We start from the raw sequence: 20,008 nt of genomic DNA on the forward strand, positions 1-20,008 counted from the left end.
TATTTCTCGAATAAAACTTCCCATCTTTACGCTATGACGCTGAGCTTAAATCATCTAGGTTAATCTAAAGGGTTAGACGACAGAAAGGTTATTATCATTGTAATTGAGGAGTTAGACTCTGTGCGTATTATTAGGATATTAGGTTAGTAGTTGTTTTAATACATCATCATAAATATTTTTATTTTAGGATTTGAATGTTTTTGATTTCCTATTACACGTCAGTTCCGGGTCAACGAACTCAAAATGCCTGCTTTGGTCTCATATATTATATAATAAGAATTATATCTTCTGATCTTCAAACCTCTCGTGACATAAAAATATAAAATGATTTGCTTAAAATCATCACATATATATTCCTTAAAGTAGGAAAGATAAATAAAATATGTAGTATATATATATAAAATTGCTTCAGTAAAAAATGAAGCAAAATTTTAATATAATATGGATAAGTCAAATTATAAGGAAATTAATATTTGTAGAGTTCGTGTTATATTTACTATTGTATAGTTATTTTCAAAAACGCTTTTTCATTTTCGATGATACATATTTATTATTTATCTTAAAATATTGCAATTAAAGCTGTTTTATTTTAATTATTCGTATTTATAAATTACAATAAAAAGTTTTTTCAATATTATTTCATGTTTACTTACTTATAAATAATTTTTTAATATTTTACCAGAATATATAACTGAATTAAATTAATCGTTTTTATTTAAAGTTTAATGGTTTTAATTCAGATTAATTAAAATATTATGTTTTGTTTCGGTACCTATGTGAATGTTTAGATTACAGAACAAGTATCTAAGTACCTACTTCTTAATTTGCATGCCTGTTCCATGAAAAATTATTTATATTGTGTAGTTACCCTAAACTGTTGAGTAAAAAAATGAAGTTTTGTTTTGTAAAATGAATACAATTTCTATTCATTTTACGAAATGGATAAGAATCTTAAATGGTTGAAATATTAATATATTATATACAAATATAATCAAAGGCTGTATATTCAACAGATAACAGCTATATCGTGTATTTGTGTGTCATGGTTTATTGAAAGTTAAAAATGATAAAGTATTTTATAAATCATGTTAGAGTATATTATAATAGGAATTGAATACTAATCACTGATCAATGACTATTTGTTATTAATTAAGAATTAATTAAAAGTGAAAATAAGGTACATAAGTAATACAAGTTAATCAATTTAATACATATTAAACATACATAAAAAATCGACTATTATTTAATCCAAGCTTTTAATTACATTTACTGAGTATATAAAAATATTACGATATAGTTAAAATATATTATAAATTATTAGTATATCTACTGATAGTGTTTTACTATCTTTATTCTTAACCCTTATTATGCATACCCAATGTCTACGAGTACCTTATATATACATGTACTCTTCAACCTGTTACTTATATCGAAACTTTAAACCTTGTGGCTTCTATAACTATTTGAATACCTAATGTAAGTTAATATTTCAAATTTTAAAATATTTACATGAAATAGCCATATCAGATTTTAAAGTACTTAGTATAAAAACAAAAATTAAGTATTATTATTTTGAGTTTACAGGTAAACTAAAAATTATTTATAATTATGATAAACAATAAAATATGAGTTTTTGATATGTAAATACAGTAATAATTTTTAATTGTTGAAGATTATATTTTTCTAAATAAATAAATTTATTAAGACGTCTATGGTTAGGCCCTTTATAAAAAATTAACTTTGATATTGTGTACAGTGTACAGATTATATTAGATTATATAAGTAATATGTAGCAATACACCTAAATAATAGTGAGTTTAATGGATTATAAAATATTATAAAAGTATTTAAAATTCCCCAAAAAAAATTCTTTAAAATGCAGTTAAATTTTCAATAAATTCATCACAAATAAATTAATTTTTTGTTAAAACAAGACATTTTTATTTTCATAATATTCATATTAAAAATAAAAATAAATTTTAAAATATTTAGGTATAGCCGTATATGTGTTAAAAATAATAAAGAATATAGATATAGAGCCTGTTCAGTCGTAATATACAAAATTAATCCATACAATTGTAATTGATGAAGATATGAAAAATACCATGTTATAAGCCAATAAGGGCTTTGATATAAATTGTGTTCAATCAAATTAAACAAAAAAATCGGAAAAAATGTGCCAAATTTTGAAGGTATAAATTTAAAAGTATGTACCTTCACATTGAATATACTATAAGAGTTCATATTTCTATACATTTATAAACTAAAATCCCTAATCATTTATGTTTATGGTATGAGCAATCTCGTAATGTTCTTAATTTTTTCATTCAGTGCTTATAAAATAATATTATATATAATATAAATTATAAATACGCTGTTTCAAAGAGCGAAAATCATTATCTAAGACAAATTGCGTGAGTGGTTTTCTTATAATTTTTTTTTCCTTAGTGTTATCGCCTCATGGGGGTGAACCGTTTGCACAATACTTACCCCGGTTTTCTCATAATAGAGCCGATGAGTTGCGTGCGTACTTTTTTTCGCGACTTAGCAGTGTTGTGTGCATATTTTTGTGACAGAACTGTATTACGTGAAACATGAACAAAATTTATAATATTTAACAAAAATGATCAGATTTGTATAGGACAAAATAATTACAAATTATAAAAAAAAAATAGTAATTTACAAAAAAGTAGGTTTATAAAATATAAATGTGTCTTAAAATATATTTTAAATATTACTTATACTAGGTACGTACATTTTGCTAACTAAAATTTAACGGTGAGCTATATTAGGTGATAAATAGTAATAGAAAATAGATCGATTGTGTTATTGTGTGATAGATAGTTGCCCAACCTCCTAACGAGATTCATGCAATATGAATAAGATTGCTTAAAACGACTTATAAGCTCCTTCACTTGCATTTGCCCTGTTGTTACATTTATTTATTTATTGTTATTTTTTTTTCAGTTTGCATTCAGTTTTCGCGAGGTGTTTATTCTATGTTGGGAAGTGTCAGTCCAGATTCATTTGATACATTACATTCCTATAGCAATACATTCCAGATGCCATTTGTGACACCATGGTTTCCCGAGCAAGTAAGGAAATAAACAATAAATATTTTCCATTAGTTATTATTTATTAATTATATATCAATCGTCTATATTATAATTATAGAGTTATAATTATTTTATGTAATATATTTTTATAATTTAAAAACCATAGTTTGAAAATACACTCAAAAAATTATAAATGCGCTTAAACTACATGAATACAAATATAGGTTTTTAATATAGCGCTGTATTACAGAAAAAAATTTCGACGCTAAAGCCTAAAGTTTCTATAAATCATAATATCTGTAAATGTTTTATATCTAAAATAAAGTACCTAGAATAAATTCAAAAATTAATTCAAATTGGCGACTTATTTAAAAATTGTTAAAGATAAGTAATTTGTTTACCATTATTTTTTATAATTTTCCACAAATATTCCGAAATTCATAAGCTATTCTTTACAATTTATAGCTATATGTTTTGCTTAAACTAGTAATAATTTGGAAGGATAAACATGTGTTTGATATGTCCATTGAAATAGATATTGGGCTTGTGGTACTATACAATTTAAATACGTGTTGGGCCTTAGGAGGTTAATGGCTAACTGATATGTTAAAATTGAATTCAAAATTAAATTATTGCATACGAACGATATTTCTAAGCAGAGTTGTATGTAAACCTCTATAATAGAAGTATTTTGTATAATTATATAAAGATATTTTTGATGATAAATTGGTAAGTATGCCAAAATTATAGCATATATAATATAATATGTATTATATATTATGTAATCAGAGTTATACAATTATAGGTATATCATAAATTATTTTTATTAATGTATGAATAAATAACGATGTTACAACTTATATATTATATAATGGTGTAAATTATAAATATGTTTATGGTATTAATAGCTTAAAATAAGTCCAAATATTTTGAAAAATGTCATTGTGTAGGTATATAGAAAATAATAATAGGTACGCAATGGCGAAAAATGTAAAGTTCCTATAGATAAATAATTTTTAAATTATAGTAATATCATTAAAACCTTTAAAGAAATACGATTATTTTCTATTGTAAACTATAAAATATTTAGCTATTTCAGTAGCTTACTCTATTTTATTCTGAATTTATTAAATCAATCATCTACACTATTAATTTTTATAAATAAACAAACAACTATGTATACTTTATAATTTACATTGTATAATATAATATTATAATTATACTACGAAAGTCGCAAACCAAATGCTTTTAAATTTAAGTTATACTTGGAAATAAAACTAGTTGAGATTAATGTTGACAATAACATAATACATTTTTTTTACTGAAAAGACTTACTTTATCTATACTTAATATGTTTAAATAGCATAAATTTATAATCAATTGTATATTGAAAAAAAAATTCATGGGTATTCACTTTTTTTATGTTGATAAGTAATGGTGATAAAAATATTGAAATAAATTCATTTCTGTTAACAAGATATTTCTTGTAATACTTATTCAAATAAACCGCCATGCAAGTATTGTAAGTTACGCATCATTTTTACAAGATCAATGTGAATTATCTGAAGTAAAACACTAAAACGTAGGTACTTTGTATTTTTCACATATAATTATATATATCGGTATACAGATACGAAAATACAATTATAATTATAATTATTATATATTATGTGTAATATCATTTTAAACATGTTTATAACAGACTATAAATAGCTCATAGAGAGTATCTATCTACGGTTATTTGTTATTGAATTATATATACAATGTTGTAAAAATATAAATTCATTTAAACATTCATAAAAAAATTAATTTGACTAAAATAAAAATGTTTAATTTAAATTGTATCTCAAAAAGAGTTCAAATATTTTGAAAATTATACCTTATATAGAAAACGATAACTTAAGTTGTATGTTTTAAGTTTCTAGTGTTTCTACTATCAATCATAATTTACTGTATCTTTTGTATATTTGTATTGTTTATAATTAGTATATAATCATTGATAAATAATTAAATTGTAAATTTACAAATATTATTTAAATAGTAACACAAGCTATGCTTAAGGAAGGTAGATAATTTTTATTCAATTGCATGTATTTAAAATAAAAAAAAAAATCAATATTTTATGAATCATAGATAGATAATAAAAATTGGTTAAAGTTAAACTATTATGAATATCCGATGGTGTTGTCGAAATATGAATTAACTTTAATCACTCAAAATGTATTGTGATTTAACATAGTTTTATTTTTTTAATTTTCATAAAATAAACTTATATACTTGTAAAATTGAAAATTTTAATAAATTTATTACAATTGTCACCTTGACTGGTTATATATATAAAAATTAAAATATGACTATGTTAAAATATATGGTATAGCAGAAACTAACTATAGTTACTACCCTATATTAAATTGTCTGTATTATCAATTGTTAAACTGCTAAAATGTTAATTAATATTATCAATAAGTTAGATGACACTGTCAGGAACACTTTAAAATTAAATAAATTTAAAAAAATTGTCTATATTTTTATAACTCACAAACAAAAATGTTATCATACATAAATCAAAAAAAAAAGTATACAAAGCCAAACATTTCAAATAACTATAAATAATATAGAAAAATAAAAATATTTAAAAAAAATGATTTCATGTTTAATAAATGCTAATATAAATATTTAGTGAAAATGTCATATCTCTAGGGTTATTATTTCTCCTGTATTAAAACAACAAAAAATCTGATTTTGTGTAAAAATTCAAGCTTTTCCTTAAACTTATTTTTGTTTTTCTGAAAAAATAAATTGAAGTACCTAAGTACTGAAACAGTACAGAGAATTTTTAAATTTGACCTCTCAAAAGTACCAAAGATCTAATTTTAAACAAGAAACTTTAATATAGATAGAAATTTATCATTCCAGTATATAGCCAAGATGTTTATTTATAAAAAATATATAATTAGGGTTGGTATTCCTGGAACGTTCCTAGGAACGGTCTTTCACTGGACATGGGACGTTATTGCAAGTAATTTTTAATGGACCTTCGATAATTCATCAAAATAAAATATTTTAATTATCTTGTAAAGCGTACATAGTAATACGTTTATTTATTACTTATTATTTATTAATAATATTATTAAATATAATTTTGAAATTCGGCAACATTAAGGTTAAAAAAAAACAGTGGCCCAAAAACTATATTTTATAAAAAAAAATATTAACTTAATATTTACTTGTAAAATTAGTTACTTAGTTTTTCTCTTATAACTGTACTTTATGGATTGTATTTGATCAAATAATTTGATTGTTTAATTGGTACTTAGCATTAATTAATTAACTTAATGATTTTTAGCAGATAGTATGTAATTGATTACTAAATTGACGTATATTTTTCGATATTTTCTGTCATTCCTGACGATTTCCAAAGGTTTCTTGAAATTTTCTACAAGTTATATTCTTTGCAATTACTAAACCGATCATTTGATGAAAATATTATGTAAAATGTTGCCTATAAAGAAGATATTTTAAGTATCGTGAATTGTTAATAGATAGAAAACCTACTGTATTTAAATGATTAATGTTTTATTTACTATTATCGTTAATGATAAAACAAATTTTTGGAATTATAAAACGTATACATCACATGTATTTAGAGAGAGGTATATACACCAAACTGCATAATTTACATAATAATTTATTGATATAATTGAGAAATATATATTAGTTACATTTATTTTAAAAATAAAGTGTTAATTATTATTGTTATAATTTTTTTAGGTATTGTCACCCTCATCGGGGATGTTAGACTATGCGGTCAGCCTTAGACCAGACTACCACCGTGCCATATTGGATACCGTTCGATATTATGGTTGGACCAATATAATTTATATGTATGACTCACATGATGGTAAGTAAATTTATATTTATATTTACTTCGATATTGATTAACTATTAATTAATTAATTTTTAATTTAATCTAATAATAAGATGATTTTTAACATTTTATTGTCACCATAACAAATGGCCTGAATTAATAGAAAATAATGAATATTTTTTTGATTACCTTTGGAATACATTATATTTAAACTTTTCATATAATTATATATTACTAATACTTGTATATATTAAGATTTAAAAACAAAATAATTATTTATTTACATTTTTATTATTTTTATTATACATGATCAAAAATATAATTTTTTATGTGATAATTTGAAGGTTTATTACCCAGATTTTCATCTAGTTACTTTAGATTTTAAAAATATTAGAATATTTTTATTTTTTCAATCCTCCAAATCTATTTATATATAATTATTATGAATGGCAACTCTTTACTCTTTAGTGACTTTTGTTTTATTTAGAGTTTATTAGATAGTAACTATAACATAAATAAATTAATAGATTTTTTAGGTAGGTGCCTATTTAATATTACGTATTTATGAACATTTTACTTCGTAGTGTTTCTAAATTAAACTTTAAAATAAAATGTTTGATAAAATCTTCTGTCTTAACATAGTAGTAGGTATAAAATACGTTTAAGTAACAGTACCGAAATTTAGAGTTTATTTTAAAAGTCCTTTCATATCCTATTTAATTTAAATATTTCTTTTCTAAAAAAGTTTCATTCATTTTGTCATTTAAATTTCTTTGGATGCATTATTAATACTCTTTGGAATAAAGAGTTTTAGCTAGAGGACATTGAAATGGTTAATCAGTTTGAATAAAAAGTAAGGGTAACAGAATACAATCCTTTAAGATGCGAATCTAAATGTTTTTATTTCTATTTCCCATTATACACCGATATAAAGCACATCAATTGATTACAAAATAATATTGATGGCAACTTTTGATATATTAACGTAGGTATGGAATCAAATCACAGTCTAAGGTAACACTAAATAATTTTTGCCAGATGACCTTTAATTTGATTCGAGATTGGTTCATTGTAAAGGAATTAATTGTATTCATTTCATGAAAATTCAAATGTATAACCTTTTTTTCCATGCATGCGTAGTAAAACCAAATGCTTATGAATTACACCCATTTTTGTTTTAAACAACTTAAGTTTTTTTTCATCTTAAAAATTAAGTGATTCTTAGTATGTTTTAAATCATACGAATCAATATAAATCATTTAAAATTGTATGGAATATTATAGGCAATAAATAAATATTTTAAGTTCTAAGCAGAGTAATGAATGTATCGATTTTGCAATGATGTGTGTATTTTTTTCTGTTAATTATCATCTATTGGGGCAATTTAAACTTTTAAAATTTCAAATTTTGGGGCGTATACTGATAGAAAATTAAATATAGTTAGTAGTTGGTATTTTGGGAGTTCAAAAGCAAAAAAAGTCCCATAACTTTTAAATAAATAATAGTGGAAAAATTGGAAAGCGCGATAAGTGTGGGCCATTATTAATTATGGGTGTGTTAATTTGAATCCAATGATATATCATTGTGTACGAAAAATGATTCTGAACGGAGAAAATCTGTCAGCCTATATCATTAAGTTTATTTTGTGACATATTTTTGATATAGCTATTAAAGTAATTTATTTTATTTTTATTACTATAATTATAGGTTTATATAATTTTTTCGAAAATTGCATTTATTAAATTATTAGTATTTAGTTATTATAATATATATTTATACATACATATATTTTTGAAAATTTTATTATGTATTGAAAATGATAAAATAAATATTTGGTGAATATTTAAAATACTAAAAAATAATACCAAAAACCAAAATTAATTTTGAGTAAAAATCACGTATTTTCTTTTGTTTTTTTTTCAATTTACAAATTTTTTGAATATTATTCTTATTAATTAAATTAATTTTCAAGTATCATAGAATATGTACAATTTTTTAATATATTATAAGATATAGTTAATAGTATACGAATTATAGAGATGTTATTTTTATATTTCCAATCGTTAAATTTACAAAATATTAGGCCACCCTATCATTTAGTTGAAATAACTCAAATTAAAAATCGATTAAATACTAAAGCATTGAAAGAAAATGACATTAAAATGTGAAGACAAAAGCGAATTTATGCGTAAAAGTCTTCATAGGAAACAAAAGACCTCTTTATGTGTAAAATAAAAAATAATACTCGCTAATGGAGAGTGTTCTTTTATTTTTAATAACCATTTACTGTGGAATGTGCTTGTTCAAAACTAAGTAAAGAAACAATAAAGATTTGGTATTGTCCTTTTAAGTAATTTTTTACTAAAAAAAAATAGAAAGGTGTAATTTATTTCGTTTACATTTATGTGGGAATAGTTAACATTTAAAAATTGATCTGTTTCTGACGTTTATTCTTCATTTTAAATTGAATTTTCAATTCTATAAAATTAAATTAAACTTTTATCAAAGCTCTATCAAGATTATATTTATTTTAATATGTACAGTTTCAAAAAAATGTTTGAAAATGGTAATTAATATTGTTCTTTTTATATATGTTTTGGTTTTATAAATTTTGATAAAATTACAAATTTTAAGAATCTGATTAATTTATATATATATTATTTCCATGATAAAAAAAATACATACATATTTTTTATCATCCTATAATTTTGGGATCCATTGATAAATATTATATGCCATTGTTTAAATACTAAATATTAATAACTTTTAATCTAAATTCTAAAGTATTAGTTAAAATTTATTGTTTTATGTATTCCTGATATTATTAATAATATGACAATATGAAGTTATAATTTTCATATTGTTTAGTTTTAATAGCGTTATCAGCTATAAAATTTTGTATTTGGGTATAATGTTTAACTATGTTTAACTTTCAGTTTGTATGTGTGATAAGTTAAGAATTACTGAGAATTTTATAGAATACCCTGATTCATACTTTCCGTATAACATATATTGTCATGATTATGTTTCTATTTTTATTTTTTTTGCGCGATGGTGTCAATAAAAATAAAATGTTTTTTACTTATTTAAAATGTATGATATTTGTGTTTATTTTGATGTATTACTTGGGCTGCATCCGAATTGCATGTCATCTGTTAGAAGGTCGCTGTTCGAATTACATATCTTATATAATTTTACTTATCATAATATTTAGACATTTAGTGTTATGTAATTTTACTAATTTACATTTTATATTTCCCTTTTGTAAACTTATAGGTTTGATAGAAGAAACTTATTTTTTTTACTGGCATAATTGTTATATTTTTGAATTACATATTACATTTTTAAATGTTTCAATTATAAAATTAGCTAGGTATTATATAATTTTATTATATTTCATTATTTTGATTATAATTTCTAATTTATTTTATTGTCATCTTCAATGTCATATTATATTGTACTAACTAACTGAATATATATTTATTTATTTTTATTTACTTTTCTTTCAAAAAATACTTTATGTATAGGTATATTAATTTTTTTTACATAAATTATTTTACTTAATTCTATTTTTTATAATTGCCAATTACGTCATCGCTATACTTTTAAATTTCACTTTGTATAATATTTCCCGATGCCTATTATTTAAATTTGAACTACACATTTTTACATATAGATCACGCTGTACTAAAAAATCAAATAGTTGAAATATATTATAACTTGGAGAGTAGAATAATATGTTATTCAGCAGTGTAATTCAAAATATAAGTTGAGCGAATTGTAGAATTCGACAATTTAACTCAATTAACTATATTAACTGTTAGCTGTCACATAAGTTTTTAAGTAATAGTCACAGAATGCACGTAATCTATCATCACCAGGTTAAATTGCTATGATATCGTTTGTAAAACATACATAATTTGGATTTAAGAATGACAGTCCGAAAACTAATTTTAAAAATATTACATTTTCTGTTTAAATATTTGCGTAAATCTATTGATTGCATTTTTCTCCTTATGCTCTATCCTAAATAAAAACAGATTCATTTTATTATTGCATTTTAAAAGATCGTACATTATTGTTGGTGATAAATTTGATTTCAAGTTGTTCATACTCATTAATAAACTAGTGACAGCATTTACAAACATTTTTTTTTGATTTTTCTGTTTATAGAAAAAAAAAATAGTGACGTATAGTAATAATTTTCGGTGCATCTGAATTGCATGCCAAAAAAAAAGCATAAATTGGAATGTTCAAATTCTTATTTTTTATTTTTCATTTTATTTTGAAAAAATTGAATTGAAGGTTTCATAAGTTTAAATAAAATGTTATATGTATAGTATTTATAATATATATATATATGTAATATATATATATATAATATTGTGATAATTCAAATTATATACGGCGTGCGATTCGGACAGACCCTTTTAAGAGATGGCATGTAATTTGAACTTCCAATTTATGTTTATTTTGTTGGGATGCTATTCGAGTGCATCAAATGTATGAACCCTTTAAAAATATTTATTTTAATTTATATATTGTACATAATTTGGGATTTTTCTTGGTTTTTTTTTAACTAACATAATTTTTTATTTATACCAGCTTTTTAGATATATTTTTTTACATAAGTGTATTTAAGTATTCGTAAGATATATTTATATAGGTACTTGTGCGTAGGTAAAATCTAAACGTCAAACAAGTAGTAAATGTTTGAAGATATTGTGCGCTCAAGGGTGATAAAATTTGTTTGAAATGCAAATATAGATATTAGATATATATAACAAATGCGTTCGTAGAGTTGTCTCCTCTGTATGTTAAAACCACTGCCCTATTTAGTCATCATTGTAGTTCCCCTCTTTGGGAATGGTTTCAATCCTTTGTGTTTGTGAAATGTTCGTAACCTCAGGCGAGAAATCTGAAATAGATAATTTAAAAAGTGAAACGCCAAGACAACACTAATGAGTTTTTGTATGGTAAGGGGATATGAATGAATAACTATATTTTACATAACTTGGATCATGTACCATATTCGTTAGTTTAAATAAATAAATAAATATATAATATAATTTTAATTGTTATTTTTCAGGACTTTTACGTTTGCAGCAGTTGTATGAAGCTTTAGACCTTGGACCAAATAGTCTTAAAGTGGACATGGTCAAACGTATTCAAAATGTATCAGACGCTTTAAATTTTATTCACCAAGTAGAACGAGTGAACAGGTAAAATGAATAATTATATATTATCAATACTGTGATTTATATTATATTAGACCTTTATCATAATTCTAATAGAAGTTATATTAAATGAGATGATAATTACTTTAAAATTATCTTTCTATTTCTCCACCATTTTACCACCAGATAAACATTTAACTTATTAACTAGTAACATTGAAATGTTTGTACGTTTTAAAAAAAAATAATTATGCCCACCAATTTACAATAATTTACTATAATACATATATATCATATTGGTATGATTTATTATGTTTTATGATAAAATTATTGCGAAAACAGGTAAATAAATTAAGAGAAAGAAAAAATAAGAAGTTTTTTAGTTTTTAATTAACTATGAATGTTTTAAATCTGAATATAATACAAATAAGTATAAATTTATACTTAGTACACTAATACATATAATATTTTATTGTATAAGTACCTATCTATGATATTACCGTGTATTATTATATATACAATATACATATAAAAATCTACATAACACAATATATAATATATATACAATATGACATATGTATATTAATAAAATTAACTTTAAGTATTTTAATGCTATTAAATTATGGATATTAAACGAGTTAAGAAAGCTTATTTTGTGAGTATGCTAAATTCTCGATTCTTAAAGTACTTTAATACAAAATAAGAAACTATAATTCTATATAAAATTTAAAAAGAAAATGTTGTAACCTTAATTTTTTACTACGGTATTTTTTCCGATAGAAACGTTATTAAATTATTTATGTTAACTATATGTAGATTAACTATATGGATGAGTAATTATCTTAATATCAATAATCGTAATTTAACATCTTTATACAAATAATTGTAACTATTTACAGTAACTACAGACTATAAATAAATATTTATTTATATAAACAATCGTAACTATGTATGTACTTGTAATTAAAGGTCGGACACAACAGGGATATAAGGTGTTCTAAACCTATTAGTTTAAAAACTTAAAATGTGAGATATAATTCCATGTATATTAATGTTTAAAGTACTGCTAATAATATAATGCAAGAATCTGTTGAGCTCTAATTGACATTGATGGGTTACAAGAATCATACTTATTATTATATTTTATTTTTATGATTAATGATTATATTTATTTATAAAAAATCTAATATTATAACTATATTGTATTGGTTTTGTACAGCATTTCATAAATCAATAAATTATTGTTGATGCATAATTTAAAAATAGTATGTGTATTTACTTAAAGATTTATTAAATTTATAGTATATTACAATTAACTTAATAAAAATGTAGAATATATTTTTAAAATTATTAAAACGTTTAGAATCCGTATATTTAAATAACTTTTGTATTTGTTATTTAGGTATGCTAAGTATTGAAATCCTTCATGCTAAGAGTATTAGTGTATATTTATAATTATTAATAATTATTAGGCAATTTATTTTGACATATTAGTTTTTATTTAAGTACAATCCCAAATGAAAAATGTATTATAAAGGCAAGTAAAAAGAAAAAAATGTTATTTAGGCTTGTGTATTTTTGTTATATTCTTATATTAAGTGCTATAAATTAAATTTAAACAAATCTACAATTCAATATAAAAAATGTAAAGTAAGATTATACTTTAAACCATGTCGAAATAGTTATAAAAAATATTTTCAATATTATTTTTTATTAAATGTTTGTTTGTTTGGATCAAACACGTTTACAAAATTAAATATGTATTATAAATTATAAATTTTATTTTTTAAACCATACAAAATAATATTAAACATTTTAAACATTATTTTCTTATAAAAATAGTAGTTTTACCGAGGAATTAAAATCATTGAGACAAAAAGTAATATCATATAATTTAAATTTTGAAATACTTTAGTTTACATGAAGCTATAGTTACCGTAATATATACTACACCTTAACGTCTAAATTACTATAGAGGTACACAAAATCAAAACATAAGCGTGAAATACCTATGTTTATTAGAGAACTTGAATTTTTTGTGCATGCATTTTGGTCGATTTAACACTACATCATGTGCTGAATTGGTTTCTCAGCGATTTTTTCCATCCCGACTCAGCCCTCTGACCCAATTCATCAGCCAACTGTGTATCGTGCTTTGCATATAAAATATGTAAAGTATATACAGAAATCATCCCTCTTTTTTTTAATCGATTCGATTCTACAGACCAAACCACTTACGTGGTTTTTTGTGTGTCTGTGAAAAATATAAAAGGAAAAAATATCATGGTTTTGATTAATAATAATAACAAAAAAAAAATTCAGTTGTTAAAATTAAATTACTATAGATAATCGTGAAATGTATAAAAGTTTTTTTTCTTATTTGTCATGCCATTGTTTTAACTTGTATTTTTTTTAAATTATTTGCAGATGGGGTAATAAAAGAATTGTGCTTGATTGTCCAACACTTATGGCTAAGCAAATTGTTGTGTCACATGTAAAAGATATTCAATTGGGAAAAAGGACCTATCATTATTTACTCAGTGGATTGGTAAATATTAATTAAATTATCAATTAAAAACATAGTTTAATATAAAGTATCATGTATTTTATATTTAAGTTATTTTATAATATCCATATAAATATATATGAAATTTAAAAATTTGTGTATATATAATACATATATATATATTATATAACAGGCATAAATAATTTTTAAATGGTTAATTAAATATGTATATAGTTAAAATTCTTGGTCTATTTAAGATGAATATGTCTTAGGAATTATTTAATTTATCTTTATGGAAATAATAAAAGTAATTAGTACTTACATTATTTTATATAATTATATTACAGCAAAGATCTTTAATGGAACTTTTTACTAATTGAATGTCTAATTTTGAAAATGGTTCCATTGAGTAGCATTAAATAATGATGTCATAGTGGATTTTAGTGCATAATTTTTTCATTTTTTTAGCTGTAGGTTTTTTTCTATTAAAACTGAAGTTGTTTTTTGATTTGTTATATTTTTTGGATAATGGATACCATACTCGTATATAAATTTAATGATTTTATGTTCTGTCATCAGATTTTCATATTTTAATTTTTTACTAGGACATCGTTAATGGATTCACTTACAACTTTTCGTCGGATCGCTATTAGATATTTTTTCCATTTATTATAAGATAATACTAGTATATTAGAAAAATATAAGAAATTAATTATGAAAGATTCTTAAATATGTTAATGAAAAAAAATGTATATTTGTATACATTAAAAATAATAATCATAAAGTGTAGACTGTAGGTATACTTACGTTAAGTATTACATTTAAAGAAAATTAAATAGGTACCATATTATATTATACATACCTACTTTTCAATTTATTGTAATACAATTTATGCTTTGACATTTGAATAAAATTTAAATTCTAACTTTCAAGGTTTTATATGAAAAAAAATCTCTTAATTTATCAAAGTTGAGATTTGAATTCATGTAGGTAATTCTAAAGTTAAATAGTAATAGCCTACCCTAGGTTTCTGGCATACTATAGTGCAGCAATCAATTCATTACATTCAAGTTTAATTTAATTTTAGAGTTTCCCTAAAATTCCATCGTGTTCTATCACTTGAGTTTATCTTTGTTACGTAGAATCACTACTGATTAATTACAAGGTATCCGTGAAGTTAGTGATTCCATATTAATGAAATAGGTTGGGGGTGTTAAATTAATTAATTACGCGAACGTGTTCTTTAAAGTTTCCGTCAAAAGACAAACATTTTCGTTGACAAATTTACGTGTAAAGGAGAAGTTTAAATCCATTTATTAATAATTATTTTCCTTTCCATACTTAAAAAGAAATATTGTAATAATAAACAAAATTAATTTTAGATACCTTTAACTATAGGATATATTGAAAACAATATACATCGGTTATAAATTAATACATACATATAATATTGTACTCAAAACTGAACTTTTTCATTCAAAATACAATTCATTGGTAAAGTACTAAATATTTCTAATTTTTTTTATTACGTTATAAAAATATGTATTGAAAAAATTACCGGGACATATACGTCACGACGAGACTCAATCGTGTACCTATATGGTAATCCATACAAATTGCGTGCACTTATTCAGTTATATACTTGCAGCAAGGTCTTTTTGTTTTTTACAGTTCCGATTCTAGTTCAAATGTATATTTTTTATTAAAAGTTTTGATCCTAGTTTTTGAAAAATATAAATTAAAGGTTAATGGTTTAGTTATAAATTTAAAAATACGGTTTTCGGTTTCGATTATTTGAAAATATTTAATTTAGATTCTAGATAGATTTTAGATCCCAATACTTTAAAGTTTTTGGACCTCTAAACTGGTTATTTTTGGTTCTATATAAATCTGTCTTTTAGTAACCTATCCAAAAATACAAAATAATGATCACTTAATCTTATTAATTTTGTATATTTACTTTATATACACATTACACACATCAAGTTGTCAATTTTTTTGATTTCCTTAAATATTTGTATTGCACACAACGCATTTTAAGTAATATTAACTCAAAAATAGTGTTTTATTATTTAAATAACTATATTTTAAATAAAAACAGTTTGATATAATTAAATGTAGTTAGCATTAGGTACACACATAAATAATGTATTTTTAATTTTTTAATTAATTTTCTTTAGTATTATTTTATTTGATATGTATAACTAATATGACTATATACAGATATGTTGTTTGTAATTAAAGCTAATAATAGTTTATTATGTATTGTCTTTTGTTAGATAATGGATGATCATTGGGAGACAGAAGTTATTGAATATGGTGCTATAAATATAACTGGATTTAGACTATTGGATATGAATCAATGGTCAGTTAAACATTTTCTATCTGAATGGAAAAACTTAGATCCCATCACTTCACCTGGAGCGGGAAAGGACACAATTTCGGTATGAATTTAATATTTAATACCTACACAATATAAATAATATAAACTATTATTATTAATAATTTTTTAAGCATATCGTAATATCGTTTAATGCACATATATATATAATAATATATCCAATATATATTATGTATGAATTATAATTTAATTATATTTTATATTTTAAACGAAATACATAGTTTGCTTTTTAAACATGAATAAAGTAAAATGTTTAATTATAAATTTCCATGAAATGAAAATATGTATGTAAAATTAATTCCAATTGTTTTTATCACAATAAATTTGACTTTGAGTCTTACAGTTAGTTATTTGTATGTTTTCCCCAAAATTTTAACATAAGTATAGGTCTATTAAAAATGCTAATTATAAATTATAAACAAAGGTAAAAAAAGTTACATCCATTGGAATATGTACAGCTTAAATAAAATTTTCAAATAAGTTTGAGATGTAAATATTAAAATAATTCTAGTGTTATTATTTTCATTGTCATAATAAATACAAATTTATCACTGTATTTTCACACTGTGTTATTCATTTTCCATCGAGATTAATGTTTTTCTTTGGTTTTAACTTTATACAAGTGTGTCATATTTTATTGTGTTTCAATATGGGAAAGCTTCTTTATAAGAAGCTAAATTAATTGTTTTGTATAAGCATAAAATATTTTTTGAATACTCTCTTTAAGAAAAGTTGGAATTTTTTTTGCATTTATATTACTTTAATATTTTTAATCAGCTCAGTAAGCAAATACATCTTGTTCTATTGCGTTTTATTTTTTAAATACACTCTTGCAAAAATTACTTGATGTTTAGTTAATATTTTTTTATCAAATATTTTTTCATGACAGTATGAAGAAGGATATGGTGTATCATCATAATAATTATTTAAGTTTCAATTTTAGATATTTATGAATTCGATTCACAAGTGGTTGAAAATTTAATCTATTATGCCTAAATTAACATATCCAAAGAAAATCGAAATTTTTGAATACGGTTTTTTACAATAATTTGTATACAATGGTCAATTCGAAATTATAATAACATATATTTATGGAATTTAATTGTTGTACTAAAAAAATACTTAATAATTATATATATATATATATTTTTTGTTAGGTTTATTCGGCCACTAGGACTGGGAGGGTTACGAAATGTCTCATAAAGTCATAACCAATTATATATATAATGGTGTTATACGACATAACCTTAAACTTTCATTTAGGAAAGCTAAATTATGTTTCAGACCACTGTGTATTGTAGCAGAAATATTGATATTTTGCTTTTAAATTATTTTTTTTGTTTTTGTTTATAATAGCTTATTTTTGTTTATTATAACTTTTTCTTTACAAGATGTCTTTCAAATATTTGAAAAATTATTTTTAATTTGTATAGCAAATACGTAATGTGCTTAATCCGTTTTATTTCGTAATTTTTAATTTAAGTACATACATTATCATATAACTTAAAACTGAACTAACTGTAATTTGTAGTTATACTCATCGACTTCTAATTAAACGTAATGAATCAAACAAAATTAGTGGGCTTTATTTTTTTAATCTTTTAAAACAATTTTATAGCTTTTATAAGTTTTCTTGGGCTTATTTTTTGGTTTTTTAGTAATTTTTTTTTTTATATTTATAGAATACAAAATTATAGCTGTTTATATAACTGCATATGTTTTAATATTAAACTAATTAAAAAAGTGATGTGGTGTTATTAATTAAAGTGCATCAGACTATTATATAGAACATTAAAAATTATTGTAAGTTTATAATGTATTAAGTTTTACAAAATTACTATTACTAATTATTTTTTTATTTTAATAAGTTATTACACAATAAATTAAGTTCTAATTAATTTAACATTTTAATTAAACATTAGTATTTATAGTTTGTTCATTAACTTATAAAATAACGATTTACAAATTGAAAACAACTTATTCTACTGTTATATAAAAAAAAAAAAAAAACACAAATGAAATATTATTAAATTTATAATTGTTTTTTGATCAATACGAAAACTAATTGGTTAGCGCTATAATACGTTTATAAAAATAAAAAAAAATGTTAAGAATAAAGTAAAACCTACCTATTTTTGGTATATATGTTTCTAGCTAACTTTCCTAGATTCATTATCCACAGCATTAAATAATTCTGCTAGTAGAGTGGTCATAGTGTTGAATGGAACTATAAAATAGGCAATAAGTTTCAACGAAAATAGGTATTGTTTATTTCTTAAGATTGTTTTATTTTTGATATTGTATTGGAATTGGTGCAGAAGTAATTATTAAATAGTATATTTTCATTGAATTTCATATTTATTTTATTCAGATATATGTACCTACTACTTGTGTACATAATTAATTGCATATTTATACATATTTAATTCGTTAATATTTTTGATTTCTAATGTAACTATTTTAAAGAATTGTATACAAACATACTTGTGTTGATTTGAATTTAGTTATTACATATACCTCGATATTAAGCGCTTATTTTTTAAAAGGCATATTATTATAATATTTGCTACTATTAACCGACCAAATTATGCAGTTTTATTACGAAATACTACAATTATTTGTTACGTGACTTCCAGCTAATATATATAAATATATATTTTTTATTTTTGTCGGTTTTCGTCCGTTGACAGGTTAAACCAATTTTTTCTTCTTCAAACCAACCTTAGTTGATGAATTAGTCCCGAGCATGGGTGTGATTGTGTTTCGGTGCGCTGTGGCTTCTGCATTATTGAACGTAGCTTTCCGTACCCTGCAGGACTCCTCGCTTCTCTCCATTTGTGTGTGCTTGCCTGTACATACCGTCTCTCCATTCTCCTCAATCGGGCGTCGCACGAAAATGTTCCACTATCAATCATGAGCCAAAGCCCTACTGACAAACATGGCCGCTCAACCGTTTCATCCCCCAACAACAACAACAAATCAATCACACTCAAAAATGTTC

General features: G+C 22.6%; 1 protein-coding gene across 1 annotated transcript in view; it reads left to right on the forward strand.

Annotated features, from left to right (window-relative positions):
- The window catches only part of LOC132921354 (glutamate receptor 1-like), a 171,836-nt gene that overhangs the window by 109,098 nt on the left and 42,730 nt on the right, over positions 1-20,008 (forward strand). The window contains exons 3-7 of the mRNA XM_060984342.1: positions 2,968-3,095; positions 6,828-6,957; positions 12,014-12,146; positions 14,528-14,648; positions 16,886-17,050. Of these exons, the coding sequence (XP_060840325.1) occupies positions 2,968-3,095; positions 6,828-6,957; positions 12,014-12,146; positions 14,528-14,648; positions 16,886-17,050 (677 nt within the window). The remainder of the gene's footprint in view (positions 1-2,967; positions 3,096-6,827; positions 6,958-12,013; positions 12,147-14,527; positions 14,649-16,885; positions 17,051-20,008) is intronic.

The sequence above is a fragment of the Rhopalosiphum padi genome, chromosome 2, assembly GCF_020882245.1.
Source record: "Rhopalosiphum padi isolate XX-2018 chromosome 2, ASM2088224v1, whole genome shotgun sequence".
NCBI lineage: Eukaryota > Metazoa > Arthropoda > Insecta > Hemiptera > Aphididae > Rhopalosiphum > Rhopalosiphum padi.